Below are 15,040 nucleotides of genomic sequence, written 5' to 3' on the forward strand. Positions count from 1 at the left end.
TGGGAAACTATTTTTTAGCACTTTCCAATGCTATAAATAGTTGGCGTCTTACTAGAGTTTGCTTATATTGGCAGAAAATAGATGGTGTAGAAAATGAGATCATTTTATTTTGATAGGTGATTCAATGCCACTTTATTCTAATTGGCGACTGAAAGTGATGGAGCATAATCAAGGAGAGCCACTACCCTTCCCACCAGCTGGAGGCTGCTGGTCACCACTGGTGGATTACTTGCCTGAAACATCATCACCTGGATTACCTCTTCACAGGTGGACTACAGCGTCATTCCTATTTCATATGAGCCAAATTGCCGCTTAACACTTTCAGCTTTCTTTATGCTATCTGATGACACAGGATAAAAGCAATCTTCTTTCTTTAGATATTGCAACAAATTAGATCACTGTGTTTAGATTTTCAGAGATCTAAAAACTAGAATTCTGTTTACATTTAATAATATTAAATATAATTCTGCTGCTGCTTTTCTGGGTGTCTGGCATAGTTACTTGACCTTTCTGGGACCCAGTTACTACATCTGAAAAATATTGCTTTATGGTAGTAGGCACTATTATTTTGAATTGAGTTAAACTGAATTCTACTTAGCAAAATCACAACAGAACAGTTAACTGCATTCTTTCAGAATTTATTAATGTACCAAACGTGAATTGAACACCTACTATGTGGCAAGCAGTGTGCTAAGCTCTCAAGGTTGAAGATGAAGAAAATATGGCCCTTGACTTCGAGGAGCTCTTAGTAGATATATTTTTTCTAAAACTATCACTTAACGGTTTCTTTGCCTGTATCTCTTTTCCTCTTTTTTTCTTGAGAAGTTGTATTTTTCCATAAAATACAATATTAAAGTTTTCAAGTAATTTACATAAGATTTTCTCTAGGTTTACCCTAGTAAAATGTTAATAACTCTCTGATTTGTCACAGGTGTAACATAGCCGTAATCCTTTTGACTGATCTGATCATTGATCATAGTGTGAAGGTGGAATGGGGAAGCTACCTCCATCTTCTTCTTCATGCAATTTTTATAGGTAATAAATATTGGTTCTAATTCCTTCATTTCATATTTTTGTGATAATTTAAAGGCAATATAGTTTTAAGAAAGTTTCTACATGTTTCTGTTCCCGTTTTCTGTATGTTATTTCCATGACACTTTTTACTGTGATTCTCGTGGTCTAGTGGGAAGTTATTTCTAGCCTTTCTTTTAACTACAAACAAGTCTATTATCCCCACTCCTATTCCTATCCTACTGCCTCTCTCACCACACACACAAACACGTAAACCCTCTAGCAGAAAAAATTCTGTAGCCATAGCAAGAGTAAAATTAATTCACCTCTGGGGCTTGGAACTTTCAGAGTAATTGGGAAATTGAAATGAGTTCCAAGTCCCAAAAGAATTGGATTGTGGACACTCTGCTTATCACAGCTGACACTCCATTGTGCCCATTGTAACAAACACGTGGGATCCATCACATTGGCAACACTTCTTAAGCTTCTAGGATTGGCTTCCTGAAGCAAATCAACATAGTCATCTTCTCCTAAGTTTTCCTGATAATGCACACTTATTATATATTTATTACTTCATTCCTTCAGTAATCAAACATAAATTGTCTTTGTATTATGTGCTAGGCTCCAAAAATCCTTGCCTTTTTAAAATTCATCTACATCTAGTGTTATGTAACGGTAATAATTTCTAAAAGAGTACTAAATTTTAGACATAAAACACATTGAGAACTTATCTTGATTCTCCCTAGTACAATAGACTATTAGAAAAGCATATGTGAACCCTAGGCCAACAAAAAATCTTTATGTGGTACATGATCTTCCACAAAATATTTCATATAATTTCTGCTTTTCTTTAAAATATGACTTTGATTGCAAGAAGACTCATTATTTCTCTTTATTGATGATTATTTTCTACTATCCTTTTTAGGGTTTGACCACTGCCACCCTGAGGTCTATGAACATTGTAAACGCCTGCTTCTGCACTTACTAATAGTAATGGGATCCAGCAGTAACATCCGAACTGTTGCTTCTGTCCTTCTCAGGAACAAGGAGTTTAATGAGCCCAGGGTGCTTACAGTCAAACAAATTACACACTTAGATTATACCTTCACAGGTATTTGCTTTAAAAATACAATTTGAAAGTGGAATCGTACTTCCTTAATTTGGAATCCTACAATAGAGAAAGTCAACTAAATAAAAGTTGAAATACTAGAGAACATTTTTATGAATATAGTTTTATTATTTTAAGCACCATTTACATCATTTATTAACCAGTTAAAGAAGGAATTGAACTTGCAGGATTTGAGTCCATATTGCTTTTAAGAATCTTTGTCATAAAATTTTAAGTTCTGAACGTGTAAGTTGAAGATACAATGAAAGAATGCTTAATTTATTGACCACTAGTTATGAAAAAGGTGTCGAACTTATATTAGCTTCCTCCTACTCTCAAGATCTGAAAAACTGACAATGATAGACATTTAAAATTTTTTATTCACTTGATTATATTTACTGCAGTTAAAATGTTATACATTTTGGGGCCAGGCCCATGATGTGATGGTTAAGTTTGGCGCACTCTGCTTCAGCTGCCCAGGTTTGTGGGTTCAGATCCCAGGCACAGACCTACACCACTCATCAGCCATGCTGTGGCAGGACCCACATGTAAAGTGAAAGAAGATTGGCACAGATGTTAACTCAGGGCTAATCTTCCTCAGCAAAAAATAATAATAATAACATGGGGGCTGGCCTGGTGGCATAGTGGTTGGGTTTGCGCGCTCCTCTTCAGCAGCCCAGGGTTTGCAGGTTTGGATCCTGTGCACAGACCTAGCACCACTTGTCAAGCCGTGCTGTGGCGGCATCCCACATAAAATAGAAGAAGATTGGCACAGATGTTAGCTCAGGGCCAATCTTCCTCACCAGAAAGAGAAAAAAAACATTGTGAAGTAATGAGGTACAAACTAATGAGAATATAAAATTTATTTAATTATTGAGTATTTTTTTTTCTTTTTTGAGGAAAATTAGCCCTGAGCTAACATCTGTGTCCATCTTCCTCTACTTTATATGTGGGATGCCTACCACAGCATGGCTTGCCAAGTGGTGCCATGTGCGCACCCGGGATCTGAACCAGCAAACCCTGGACTGCCGAGAAGCAGAACGTGCGAACTTAACCGCTGCGTCACCAGGCCAGCCCCTGAGTAGTTTTTTTTTTTAACTTTGGAAGCTATATTTTCTTCATTCCTACTAGCTCTAACTTATTTATTCCATTCATCAGTATTATCAGGTTAATAATAGATGGTATAGAAAATAATTATTTTTAAAAATTGAAATAATATTTTTTTCCTAGTCATATAATGTCAGGTACAGGGTTAATGAATTTTAAAGTTATTAGTTAAAACCCTGTTATATACTTAAGACCCTATAGTTGGTAAGAAAACAATTATTAGGAAACTTTTTTACCTTTTAAAACTATGATTCAAAGCTGAATGGAAAAAGTTTACTGCATTTTTTATGTTAAAGAATCTTTATTTAAAATTTCATAGTTTGTTTTTAAGGCTGCTTTTGCCATTTTGTAAATACGGGCATTGGTAATAACCTTTAAAATTATTTGTTTAATATTGAAATAATATAAATGTTACAAATTGGCTTTAAAATAATCTTTCCTTAAGGAAAATGAAGCAGAAAGTATAGAAGAATCCTTTCCATAAGAAATTAAAAAGTCAGTTCACATTATAGAAATGTGACTGACTTGACACATGTTGAGGAAATATGCCAAAATCGTAGGAAACTGCCACTTTCAACTTCCTTCAGCAGATGGCAGCAGAGGACTGCACAGTAAATCCAAGCAGTTGAGTTTTAATAATTGGCTATGAAAATAATGTTTGCCCAAAAACTCGCCTGATGTCATGTGGTGCTTATGAGGCCCCAACAGAAGGAGCGCTGATCTGCATCAACCTGTGCTAACAGCGTCCCTGGGTGTCCCATACAATCTATAAGGAACAATAGTTGAGTGCTTTCAGTGCTGTGTGAGATTCTTCTGTGTTTGGGTATTGATGGCTGGCCATCTCTCTCCCAGCAGGCGTTAATGATTTTACACCTGATTACCAGCCCTCCCCTATGACTGACTCAGGGCTTAGTTCAAGTTCTACCTCGTCTAGTATCAGCTTAGGAAATAGCAGCGCGGCCGTGTCGCATCTACACACCACTCTCCTCAGCGAGGTCGACATCTCAGTCGAGCAGGATGGAAAAGTCAAAACCCTCATGGAATTCATCACCTCAAGGTAACACTTGCAGCTCTTACCGTTCCAGCAACACACGTGTGTGTTAGGCTGTTCCCTCATTCGTCAGCTACGGTGAACCACATTTTTGTTTTCTGAAGTGCCATTGATTTGAAATACATGGGTTTGTATTGTGCGATATTCAGAAGATTTGATGCCACCAAAGACTTTCTTCTTCTGCGCTCACACGGCTATACTTAAGGAGGGCCTTAATTGTGTCTGGATGCCAAGTGCCCAAAGAGAATACAGTATTATCTGAATACATGTTCCACTTCCATTAGCTACATTATCAGTCAGTCATCACATGTTTACTTATGGTCTACTGTTTGCAAGGCACTATAAGTAAGGAAGAAACATAGATGAGGAGAAAAGGGCTTGTGTTCTGCAGGGAAAGCAGAGTCACAGGGGCGTGAGAAGAGAAGTGTGTTGGGATAATGAGGGACCCGGTCCAGCTGCGGTGCTGAGGAAAGGGGCTTTCTAGATGAGAAAGTTTGGGAAGATTCAAACTGGAGGGCAATGAAGCTTAGGCCTTGCGTTACAGATCTTTTATTTTCCAAGAAAGGAGGCCCTGTTGAAGATCTCTGAGCTGGATGGGGAGGGTGGGAGGCACAATTAAATAAGTATGTTGAGAAAATCAGCCTTGTAGCAGTGAGGAGGATGAATCAGAGGCAGAAGGGCCTGGAGGCGGCGTGACCATGTGAAAGGTCTCCAGGGCACTTGGGGCCTGTGGTAATAACGGCCTTAACCCTTATTAAGCAAGGTGGTGGCCTTGAAAATGCAAAGACAGTTCCAAGAAAGAATCAACAGGATGTTATTCTGTCCTAAACTTTGCCTGTAGTTGTAGCTAGTAAATTATTTTCTTTGCATTACAATCTAAATACAATCCAGCCTCTACAAATTATAGTGTTTTGACTTATAAAGCAATAACTAGTACTCTTCTCACTTGGCAAAGTTTGTTATCTCTTCCTACTACTGCTGAAAGAATTTGACGTTAACGATGGGAGACTTTGAAATTATATGTGGCTTGAGTCTCCCTCTGCCTGCTATAGATCATTACAGATCGATCCATGCACGTAAGCTATAGACTGTGTGGCATGCCATTAGATTTCTTCAACTACTCTCCTTTCTAATTGCAAAGGCACATGTTAGGCGAGTAGAACTGTCAACATAAGTTAAAAACCAGGGGACTTAATCTATTCTCTGTTTTCAGAAAAAGAGGACCCCTTTGGAACCATGAGGATGTTTCTGCCAAGAATCCTAGCATAAAGAGTGCTGAGCAGTTAACCACGTTTTTAAAACATGTGGTCTCCGTTTTTAAGCAGTCGAGCTCAGGTATCTTTCAATAAATATTTCAGATAATATTTACTTTCAATGAGATATTTTAATGTGATGTCGAAACTTCTGATAATGGTTAGCAAAAAGTTAGCTGTTATGTCTAAATTAAAAAGTTTTAGATAGGTTTTTTGTTTTTAACTTATCAGTGATAACGGATTTGTGTGGGTTGAAGACAAATTAAGTTACTACTTAAAAATAAGGAAGCTACTTGTGACATGCTGGGCTTCTTAGTTTTGTGTATGGTGGCATCATAAAATTACAACGCATTATGAAACAGTGACATTAAAGGAACATGTAGAGATAACAAACTTAAAAATTCTTTTTTATACTGGTACAGGCTTCTATGATCTAAAATTCTGAAAATTGTAGTAAAAACATGTATATCTAAAGCAAGAGTTCTCAATGAAGGGTGATTTTGCCCCTCGAGCCACCTGGCAATATCTGGAGACGTTGTGTCACAATCGAGGAGCAGGGGCAAGTGGTTCCTACTGGTGTCTAGTTGAGTAGAGGCCAGGGATGCTGCTGAACATCATACACTGCAGGACACCCCTTACAGTAAAGAACTCTCTGGTCACAATGTCTATAGTGCTGAGGTTGAGAAACCCTGTTGTCAAGGATTCCTTCCCTGGGGATTAGAATGAAGAGTCATCTAAAATGCAAATGGAGTTTAATGACAAGAAAAAGCATTGACATAAAATTTGAGTGCCTACCCGGTTTGCCAGAGACTGCTTGGCACTGGGTTTAAAATAGTTAGCCTCTGGGGGCTGGCCCCGTGGCCAAGTGGTTAAATTCACATGCTCTGCTTCAGTGGCCCACGGTTTCACTGGTTCAGATCCTGGGCACCACGTGGCACCACTCGTCAGGCCATGCTGAGGTAGCCTCCCACATGCCACAACTGGAAGGACTCACAACTAAAATATACAACTACGTACTGGGCGATTTGGGGAGAAAAAGCAGACCAAAAAAAAAGATGATCTTTAAAAAAAGAAAAATTAGCCTCTGATTATAACCCCTATATTCTGAAAAACTAGGACTGCTTACTTGTTTCCTTTGTTTTCACAGAAGGAATTCATTTGGAACATCATCTTAGCGAAGTTGCTCTGCAAACAGCACTTTCTTGTTCTTCTCGACACTATGCTGGGAGATCCTTTCAGATTTTCAGGGCACTAAAGCAGCCTCTGTCTGCAACTACGCTTTCTGATGTTCTCTCCAGACTTGTAGAAACTGTGGGGGACCCAGGGGAAGATGCACAGGTATTTCATGAAGTTCCCTCCGCAGTTCTGGAGCAGCTGCTCATTGTCAAGGCTTACTGCCAAACACAGATCACTGCAGCTAGAGCGTAATTATAGCGATATAGAATTATTAATGGCAGAGGTTAACAAGCAGGCAAAGAATTAAGTACAGTTTTGTAATTAATATTTAATAACACACTAATTGAATCGAATCATTTAGTGCCTATCAGAGAAAGCTTGACATTTACACACTCCTCCCTGGGTATTATCGTAGGATGATCACAAAGTAAAAGAGACAGGAAGTGAAATTTAAATGTAACGTCGAACATGAGATTTCATTTTTAAGATAAAGTAAGTGAAATATTGCACTTGCGAACTTAAGTCTATACAGAGTGATGATTTTATTAGCATCGTTCTAGACACTGGGAATATGGTAGTGAGGCAGACAAAGTTCCTGGCATTCAGGAGCTCACATTTTATTGGGAAAACAAGCCTTTAATTTGCCTGTAATACATAACTCAGTTTTGCTTAGACAGATGCTGTGAAAACAATAAGGTAGCGTAATGGGTTAAGGGTGATGAGGCAGAAGGAGTTGTTTTATGTAGGATCATCTGAGAAGGTGATTTTTGAACACGTACTTAAATGAAGTGAGAGTCCTGTTATAATTTGGCGCAGAACGTTTCAGGCAGAGGGAAATAGGACTGGCAAGTGCAAGGTTCCTGAGGCAAAAGCAATAGGGTTTTTTGAGGAACATGAGGTAAAGCACTGTGGCTGGAGCGTGTTGGATGGGGGCGTCCAGAGGCCGGAGTTTGAGGAGGTAGGCAGGTCCCGATCATGTGGGGTCTAGTAGGGAAACTAGATGGGAAGCCACTCGAAAGTTTTGAGATGAGGGTGATGGATATGATTTGCTTTTTAAAAAAATTCCCTCTGGCGGCCAGGTGGAGTCCTTAGGAGGGCAAGAGGGGTCAGTTCAGAGGCTGTGGTCAGAGTCCAGGCTGAAATAGTGGTAGCTTAGATTAAGGAAAGCTATGGAGGTAGAGAAAAGGGGTCAGATTTTTTAGGATATATTTTTAAAATAATATTTTCGAGACTTGCTGATGGATTTGATTTAGACGTGAGAGAAAGTAACAAGGCTGGTTCCTGGCTTCCTGGCCTGAGCAATTTTGAATGAATTGTGATGTCATTATAATCAGTTTATACCATTAGTTTGATGAGTTTTCATCAGTCAGCAGCAGCATGTTGCTCAAGAGTTTAATCATTTTGTAGTATTAAGGTGGAATCTGTCTATTTTTAAATCTCCTTGGGAAGTCCATTGCAATTTGTTTTTTCCCAGAGCAAAATTAATTAAAATCTGCCCTTTTTTCTAGGGATTTGTGATTGAGCTTCTTCTCACGTTGGAGTCTGCAATTGACACTTTGGCTGAAACCATGAAGCATTATGATCTTCTTTCTGCCCTTTCTCAGTAAGAATTTAAACCTGGCAACCTGGAGGGTTGTACATAGAACTTCAGTAGCTGAATATGTATAACTAAAATATTATATTGTAATATTAGTAAGTAAGAATAATACCAAAAATAATAATACCAGTGGGAAAATGAACCTCAGACAGTGAGGATTTGAGAAAAGTCACAACTAATAAGTGGCAGTGCTGTTCCTCTAAGTCCTGGTCAGAGATCTCTCTGCTGTGCTACGTGACTTCACTGACAAGCTCCATCCTGCCACCCTCAACATCCCATTGCCCACCTAGCAGGCCAGTCCCCTGAGGACTCATACCCTCCACATGGTGTTCCTTCTCCCTGGCGTAGCCTCTCCTTCCACTTTCTCTTCCTTGCAAATCCCAGAGTTGATTTATCTTCAGGTCCATCCTAAATAGCCCCTCCTAGCTAAGCATTTTTCAGTCCCCCAGGATAGTGCTAATTATTTCATCCTTTGGGTTCTCATAGGTTTTTTTCTTCATTATTTTAATAACAGCAATTAACAGGCTATATAAATTTATCCATTTACATATCAGTCTCCCCCAATAGACTCTGTCTGATACTCCTTGCATTTCACATACTGCTGACACATAGTGAAAGTATTCTGTAATTATATTTTTCATCACTGATAATTGGATTTGAGGGAGAAGGAGAAATCAAAAATAAATTTTTGAGCTTGGTTCTTTGGGAAAGAATCTGCATTGAGAGAATAGGAACATCGGGACCATCAAGTTCGGGGATAAGATAAATGATGCTTTGGACCTGTTTACTAAATTCTGGAGCTGAAAGTTATCAGTAATTGCTGTCGCAGAATCTGTACTTCGAGCTCAACGTCATCCAACTCAAAGGAAACAGTTGGCCACAATAGAAAAGATACTGTTGTGCATTTTATTTTAATATGGAGGAAAGAAATGAAATCGGATTAAGCAAAGTCAGATATACTTAAAAATGATTTTTCCTGGTAACAGTGACGGTTTTTCAGTGTTTTTGAGAGTAAAATTAACATAGCAAAAGAAGTGGTTGTGCATGCATTCATCTTTTCTTTTCTTTTTTTTTTTTTTTTTTGAAGAACCTCATACCATGATCCTATAATGGGAAACAAGTATGCAGCTAACAGGAAAAGCACTGGACAACTCAATCTAAGCACAAGTCCCATTAATAGTAGCAGTTATTTGGGATATAACAGCAATGCAAGAAGTAACTCTTTGAGATTAAGTTCAATTGGTGACCGAAGAGGTGACCGGCGGCGGAGTAACACACTGGATATAATGGATGGACGGATAAACCATAGCAGTAGTTTAGCAAGGACGAGAAGCCTTTCCTCTCTACGAGAGAAAGGAATGTATGATGTGCAGTCCACTACTGAGCCTACCAACTTGATGGCCACCATTTTTTGGATAGCAGCATCTTTATTAGAATCAGATTATGAATATGAATACCTCCTGGCTCTCAGGCTTCTCAACAAACTGCTTATCCATTTGCCTTTGGATAAATCAGAGAGTCGAGAGAAGATTGAAAATGTACAAAGTAAATTGAAATGGAATAATTTCCCAGGCCTTCAGCAGCTCTTCCTGAAGGGCTTTACCTCAGTATCTACACAAGAAATGACCGTGCACCTCCTCAGTAAACTCATCGCTGTCTCCAAACACACCTTGGTGGATCCTTCCCAGTTGTCAGGTGACGTTAATAGAATTGCACCAACTCTTTGCTTTTTAATGTAGTGAAATGTAAACTAACCATTTGTTTGAAAATCTACTAATTTCTGCTTTTCCACAAACAGTTATAGTCATTTTTTTTTTAATGGGAGGTAGCTTAAATTCTTTGGTAAAAGCGAAAAAAAGAATTTAGAAGATCGAGTACCCCAGGAAATAAAAAGAAAATGGTTTCCGTGAACCATTGAAAAAAATACCTTTAACTTTTAAAATAATGTGCAATAAAATTGGTTATTGTTTGCTTTTTTTTTCCTGATAGGCTTTCCTCTTAACATCCTTTGCTTATTGCCTCACTTAATCCAGCATTTTGACAGCCCAACTCAGTTTTGCAAAGAAACAGCTAGTCGAATAGCAAAGGTAAGCCAATGTTACACTGAAAGATAACACTAAAGGGAAGTTTTTCTGGAGTTTATCTTAAGGGGGGAACTCTCTTAAAAATCCTTATACTGTCACTTCCTATGTGAATTTTACATCTAAACTTTTATTCTTATTCATATAAAGGAGTTGCATAGTAATGATGTAAATTACAACTGATCAAATGACAGTGAATAAAATTGCTTAATTAGAGTAACTCTTCTCTGAGTCTGAGTCTTTTTCTGCTCCGTTTCCCTACTTTATCCTCTACCTCTCTGTCACTTTCTGATTCATTCATTTATTCGCTACCAAATATTTACTGAGCACTGGGTTAGGTGTGGAAATACAATGATAGTCAAAGTAGATAGACTGCTTACCTCATGGGCCTTATAGTGGGACTGCAGTCAAGTAAGAAGACAATCCCAGCAGAGTCTGATAAGTGCAATGGAAGGCGGAGTCCTCTAGGGACACATAAAGCAGAAGTCTTCGTCGAGGAAGTCATATATAAGCAGACGTTGAAGGCTGAATAGGAATAAACAAAGTAAGATCTCTGGGTGAGAAACAAAGAGCAGGACTGAGTGTAGGAGTTTTCTAGGCAGGAGAAATTGCACGTGCAAAGACCCTGAGGAAGAAGAGAGCATAATGGAGTTTGGGATTCTGAAAGTTTTCTTTCCCTGTGTTTGCCGTTTTCCTTTTAACACTGTCTTCATCTTCTCTCTCTACTCCCTTCATTCTTTTTTCTTCCTTCTTTGGCTCCTTCCCTCCCACCATACAGTTCTGAAACAAGAACATTAGCTATTTTTAAATTGTCTGTTAACATTTGCTTAAAAGCGTTATAGCTCTTAATTTTAAAAGAATATGATATTGACATTTTATATTTTTAATAATTTCCCCTCTTAAGAACAGTAAAGATCTCTCAAGTACCTTGAATTCTGCTTAAACTTAATTCTTAACTTTTTTTTTTTGGTCAGTCATTGAGTCTTGGGAAAAGGCTATTCAGACTGAAAATAAAAATAGTTACAAGAAGGAGTTATATAAAGTTACAAGTAATATACATACCACAGGAAATTGGGTGACCTGGAGGAGGTGAGTGAATAGCAAGATCAGTAAGAGGATCTAGCTACAGCCCTGGGAGAACAGTCAGAGAAGTTTGCAACAGAAGGGAACAAGCAAGTAAACTTCTCTGGAAGAACTTTTTATATAGGCAAGTTTTTAAAAACTAAGATTCAGTTAACAAGTAGCACAGCAGTAATTGGAAACAGCAAGCATGTAGAAAGCCAGATAAAACACCCCCCTTTCCATGGACCAGATTTCAACACTGGTAAGTGCAGCTTTATCTCTGGGTGCAAATGTAGTGGGAAAATACAACCAACCCAACTGGTCACATTTACAGGAACAAGAATAAAACCTTTTCATTATCTTGATAGATAATATTTAATAAATGACAAGAAAATATTTAATAAAATATCTGTTGAATCCACCCCTAATTAAATTTCTAAATAAATTAGATATGGAGATATTCTTAACATAATCATTTTAAAACCATGTATTTAAAAAGAAGAGCCATTATTGGGCCAGCCCTGGGGGCCCTGTGATTACATTCAGCGTGCTCCGCTTTGGCGACCCGGGTTTGGTTCCCGGGCGTGGACCTACACCATTCATCTGTCAGTGGCCATGCTGTGGCAGTAGCTCACATACAAAATAGACGAAGACTGGCAATGGATGTTGGCTCAGGGCAAATTTTCCTCAGCAGGGGGAAAAAAAAAGAGCCATTATTATAATCAATGGAAAGATCTTAGTTTTTTTTTTTTTTTAAAGATTTTATTTTTTTCCTTTTTCTCCCCAAAGCCCCCCGCCGTTACATAGTTGTATATTCTTCGTTGTGGGTCCACCTAGTTGTGGCATGTGGGATGCTGCCTCAGCATGGTTTGATGAGCAGTGCCATGTCCGCACCTAGGATTCGAACAAACGAAACACTGGGCCGCCTGCAGCGGAGCACGCGAACTTAACCACTCGGCCACGGGGCCAGCCCCGGAAAGATCTTAGTTTTGAAAATGATCATTTGCCTAAAAAAAAGCTTCATCAATATGTGTTTGCATTAAGGAGGTCTAAAAGTGATACAAAATAAATAATTTATTAAAATGACTTTCATTTTAATATTCTAATGACACATCATTTGAAAAATGTTGTAAACAAGTAGTTTTTTCCTACATGAGGGGTAAGAAAGAAAACATGAGGAAAAAAAGTATTTTGGCTTACTTTGAGGTATGAAGAAAAGCATGAATCCCCTATAATAAGGGAAGTAGAAGCATTTAAGGGTGGCAGCTGACACGTGTTGCATAACTTCTGCCAAATTCTGGGCTACGTGAGGAGCACAGCCTCGCCTGGCCTGGCCCACGCAGGAGCCCCTGGGGTGTTGAGCCTCTGCTGTCATGACCAAGGCCAAGCACGGGAAATTCCCAAATATCTTTTTTGTTTTTAAGAAATCAAATATGGCTTCCTGTGAGTCAGAAACTGTTTTTAACTCTGTTTTCTTCCTGTTGAGCAGCACACAAAGGCTCCTTGCGTGTGCTTTCAGCAACCTGCAGGATGTGGATTAAATTGATTCCTTAATTATTCTCTCACTTAAACTGTCGAGAGTAATTTTCTGCCATTATGTGCTTCCTCATTATGCAAATATCCTTAGCCCTGCTGTTTGCACCCTTGGAGAGCACGAAATTTCAAAACGAGGCAACACTTAGGACAAATATTGTCCTTTTTAGCTATTCATATGGCAAAAATAGTATGCTAAAAAAGTTTCTTATAAACATACTCTTGGGATCATATTTTAACTTGGTAATTCAGAAATTTCAAAACTAAATTGTAACCATTGGCTTTATTATATAATTGCACAGCATGTATTCCTAGGAATTTTCTGTCTTTTCAAAAATACGTTTTAAAAAATCATTCTCTAAAAAAAAATTCTTTAAGAATATAAGAATTCTATCAATGTTTTTATTCTTCAGCAAAAATTTTATATTTTAAAATTTTACTTTAAAAAATTTTAAATTAAAAAATTTACTATAAAGAATTTAAAGTGTAAATGTTTTTCCTGGGGCCAGCCCCGTGGCCGAGTGGTTAAGTTCGGGTGCTCCACTTCAGCAGCCCAGGGTTTCACTGGTTCGGATCCTGGGCATGGACATGGCGCCACTCGTCAGGCCACGTTGAGGTGGCGTCCCACATGCCACAACTAGAAGGACCCACAACTAAAACTATACAACTATGTACTTGGGGGATTTGGGGAGAAAAAAGCAGAAAAAAAAATTTTCCAGAAGAGTAACAAATTTTTGTGAAATTATAAAATTATGTGATTTTTAAAAATATTGTTATATTTTGAAATACAGATAAGAAATATCAACCAAATTTTTCTTTTTTCTTCCTGGTGTCTGTTTTATGGGTAAAAGGCTAATGCATGAAATCAGCTTCTTTTAATGATTTTATAAAATAGCTTCTAAGCTACTGTGTTAATAGTCTGTGCACAATCTTGCACAACTTTGTGTCCCAGACCTGTCCAGTGATAATGTCCACATGATGAATCAAAAGAAAAGTCAGTTATATTCTTCTGAAAGTTGAAAATATATATATTTAAAAAGGTAACACTCTACTTTCTTTATTGAATGTTCTAGGCAGTTTGTGAGAATACATATAACACATCAATAAGATGGAAGATTAAGCAAGGAAAAAGAAAAAAGGAAAACTAAAAGCAATGTCAGTGAGGCTGGCCTTTTTTTCTTTTTTCTTTTTTTTTAAAGATTGGCACCTGAGCTAACATCTGTTGCCAATCTTCCTTCTTCTTCTTCTTCTTCTTCTCCTCCTCCTTAAATACCCTCAGTCAATAGTTGTAGGTCTTTCTAGTTGTGCTACGTGGGCCGGTGCCTCAGCAAGGCCTGATGAGCGGTTCTAGGTCCGCGCCCAGGATCTGAACCAGTGAAACCCTGGGCCACCAAAGTGGAGCGCGAACTTAACCACTCAGCCATGGGGTGGCCTCCTGAGGCTGGCCTTTTCTGATAGATAGGGATGAAAGACTAGCATGGCCCTTTTCTAGTTCTGCATGGTTCAGGTGTCCCCCAGAGGAGGCTCAGGAACGTCCTCACCAATAACTCAAGGAACAGACTAAGAAGGTGCATTTGGTCAGTAAGATCCTCCCAAACGTTTGTTGATTCAGATTCCGTAGTACTGTGTCAAAGAAACTCTAGAAGTCAATACATTTTGAAGTGGCCTCTACATGACTGACCAAGAACCTGAAGAGCTTTAGGTGATTTCCTGAAGAGCCGTTTGGGGTCCACCCTGCAGACTGCCATTCATTGGAGCTGCAAGACTCAGAGTATTATCAGAGCTCCAGTGAGGTCCTCTGAATACCTCACACGTGTTGAGGCTGTCTGTACTTGACTGCTCTACTGAGAGACCCTGGGGAGCTTGAGACCGAAGCGTTTCTTTGTTGGCACAGCAGCTCTGAACCTCGCTGAGAATTCCCAGGTTGAGCCAGCATGTTTCCTTGTGCCCTGAACCATAGATTTTACAAAACAAAACTCTTTTTTTCAAAAGGTACAAAATAACATATATGGTTCACAAAACCACGTATGGGTTTTTACCAAAGAAGGTCTTACAGAGCAT

At 38.6% G+C, this 15,040-nt stretch overlaps 1 protein-coding gene across 15 annotated transcripts in view; it reads left to right on the forward strand.

Annotated features, from left to right (window-relative positions):
• FRYL (FRY like transcription coactivator) overlaps positions 1 to 15,040 on the forward strand; it is a 245,331-nt gene that overhangs the window by 191,400 nt on the left and 38,891 nt on the right. For 10 of the 15 annotated variants that reach the window (XM_070614997.1, XM_070615000.1, XM_070615003.1 and 7 more), the window contains 9 exons: positions 117 to 267; positions 932 to 1,035; positions 1,937 to 2,122; positions 4,079 to 4,283; positions 5,491 to 5,612; positions 6,678 to 6,868; positions 8,215 to 8,309; positions 9,391 to 9,998; positions 10,293 to 10,390. In XM_070614997.1, the coding sequence (XP_070471098.1) occupies positions 117 to 267; positions 932 to 1,035; positions 1,937 to 2,122; positions 4,079 to 4,283; positions 5,491 to 5,612; positions 6,678 to 6,868; positions 8,215 to 8,309; positions 9,391 to 9,998; positions 10,293 to 10,390 (1,760 nt within the window). The remainder of the gene's footprint in view (positions 1 to 116; positions 268 to 931; positions 1,036 to 1,936; positions 2,123 to 4,078; positions 4,284 to 5,490; positions 5,613 to 6,677; positions 6,869 to 8,214; positions 8,310 to 9,390; positions 9,999 to 10,292; positions 10,391 to 15,040) is intronic. The other 5 variants (XM_070614999.1, XM_070615001.1, XM_070615005.1 and 2 more) reach the window with 1 other exon arrangement.

Source organism: Equus przewalskii, chromosome 3 (genome assembly GCF_037783145.1).
Source record: "Equus przewalskii isolate Varuska chromosome 3, EquPr2, whole genome shotgun sequence".
Lineage (NCBI taxonomy): Eukaryota > Metazoa > Chordata > Mammalia > Perissodactyla > Equidae > Equus > Equus przewalskii.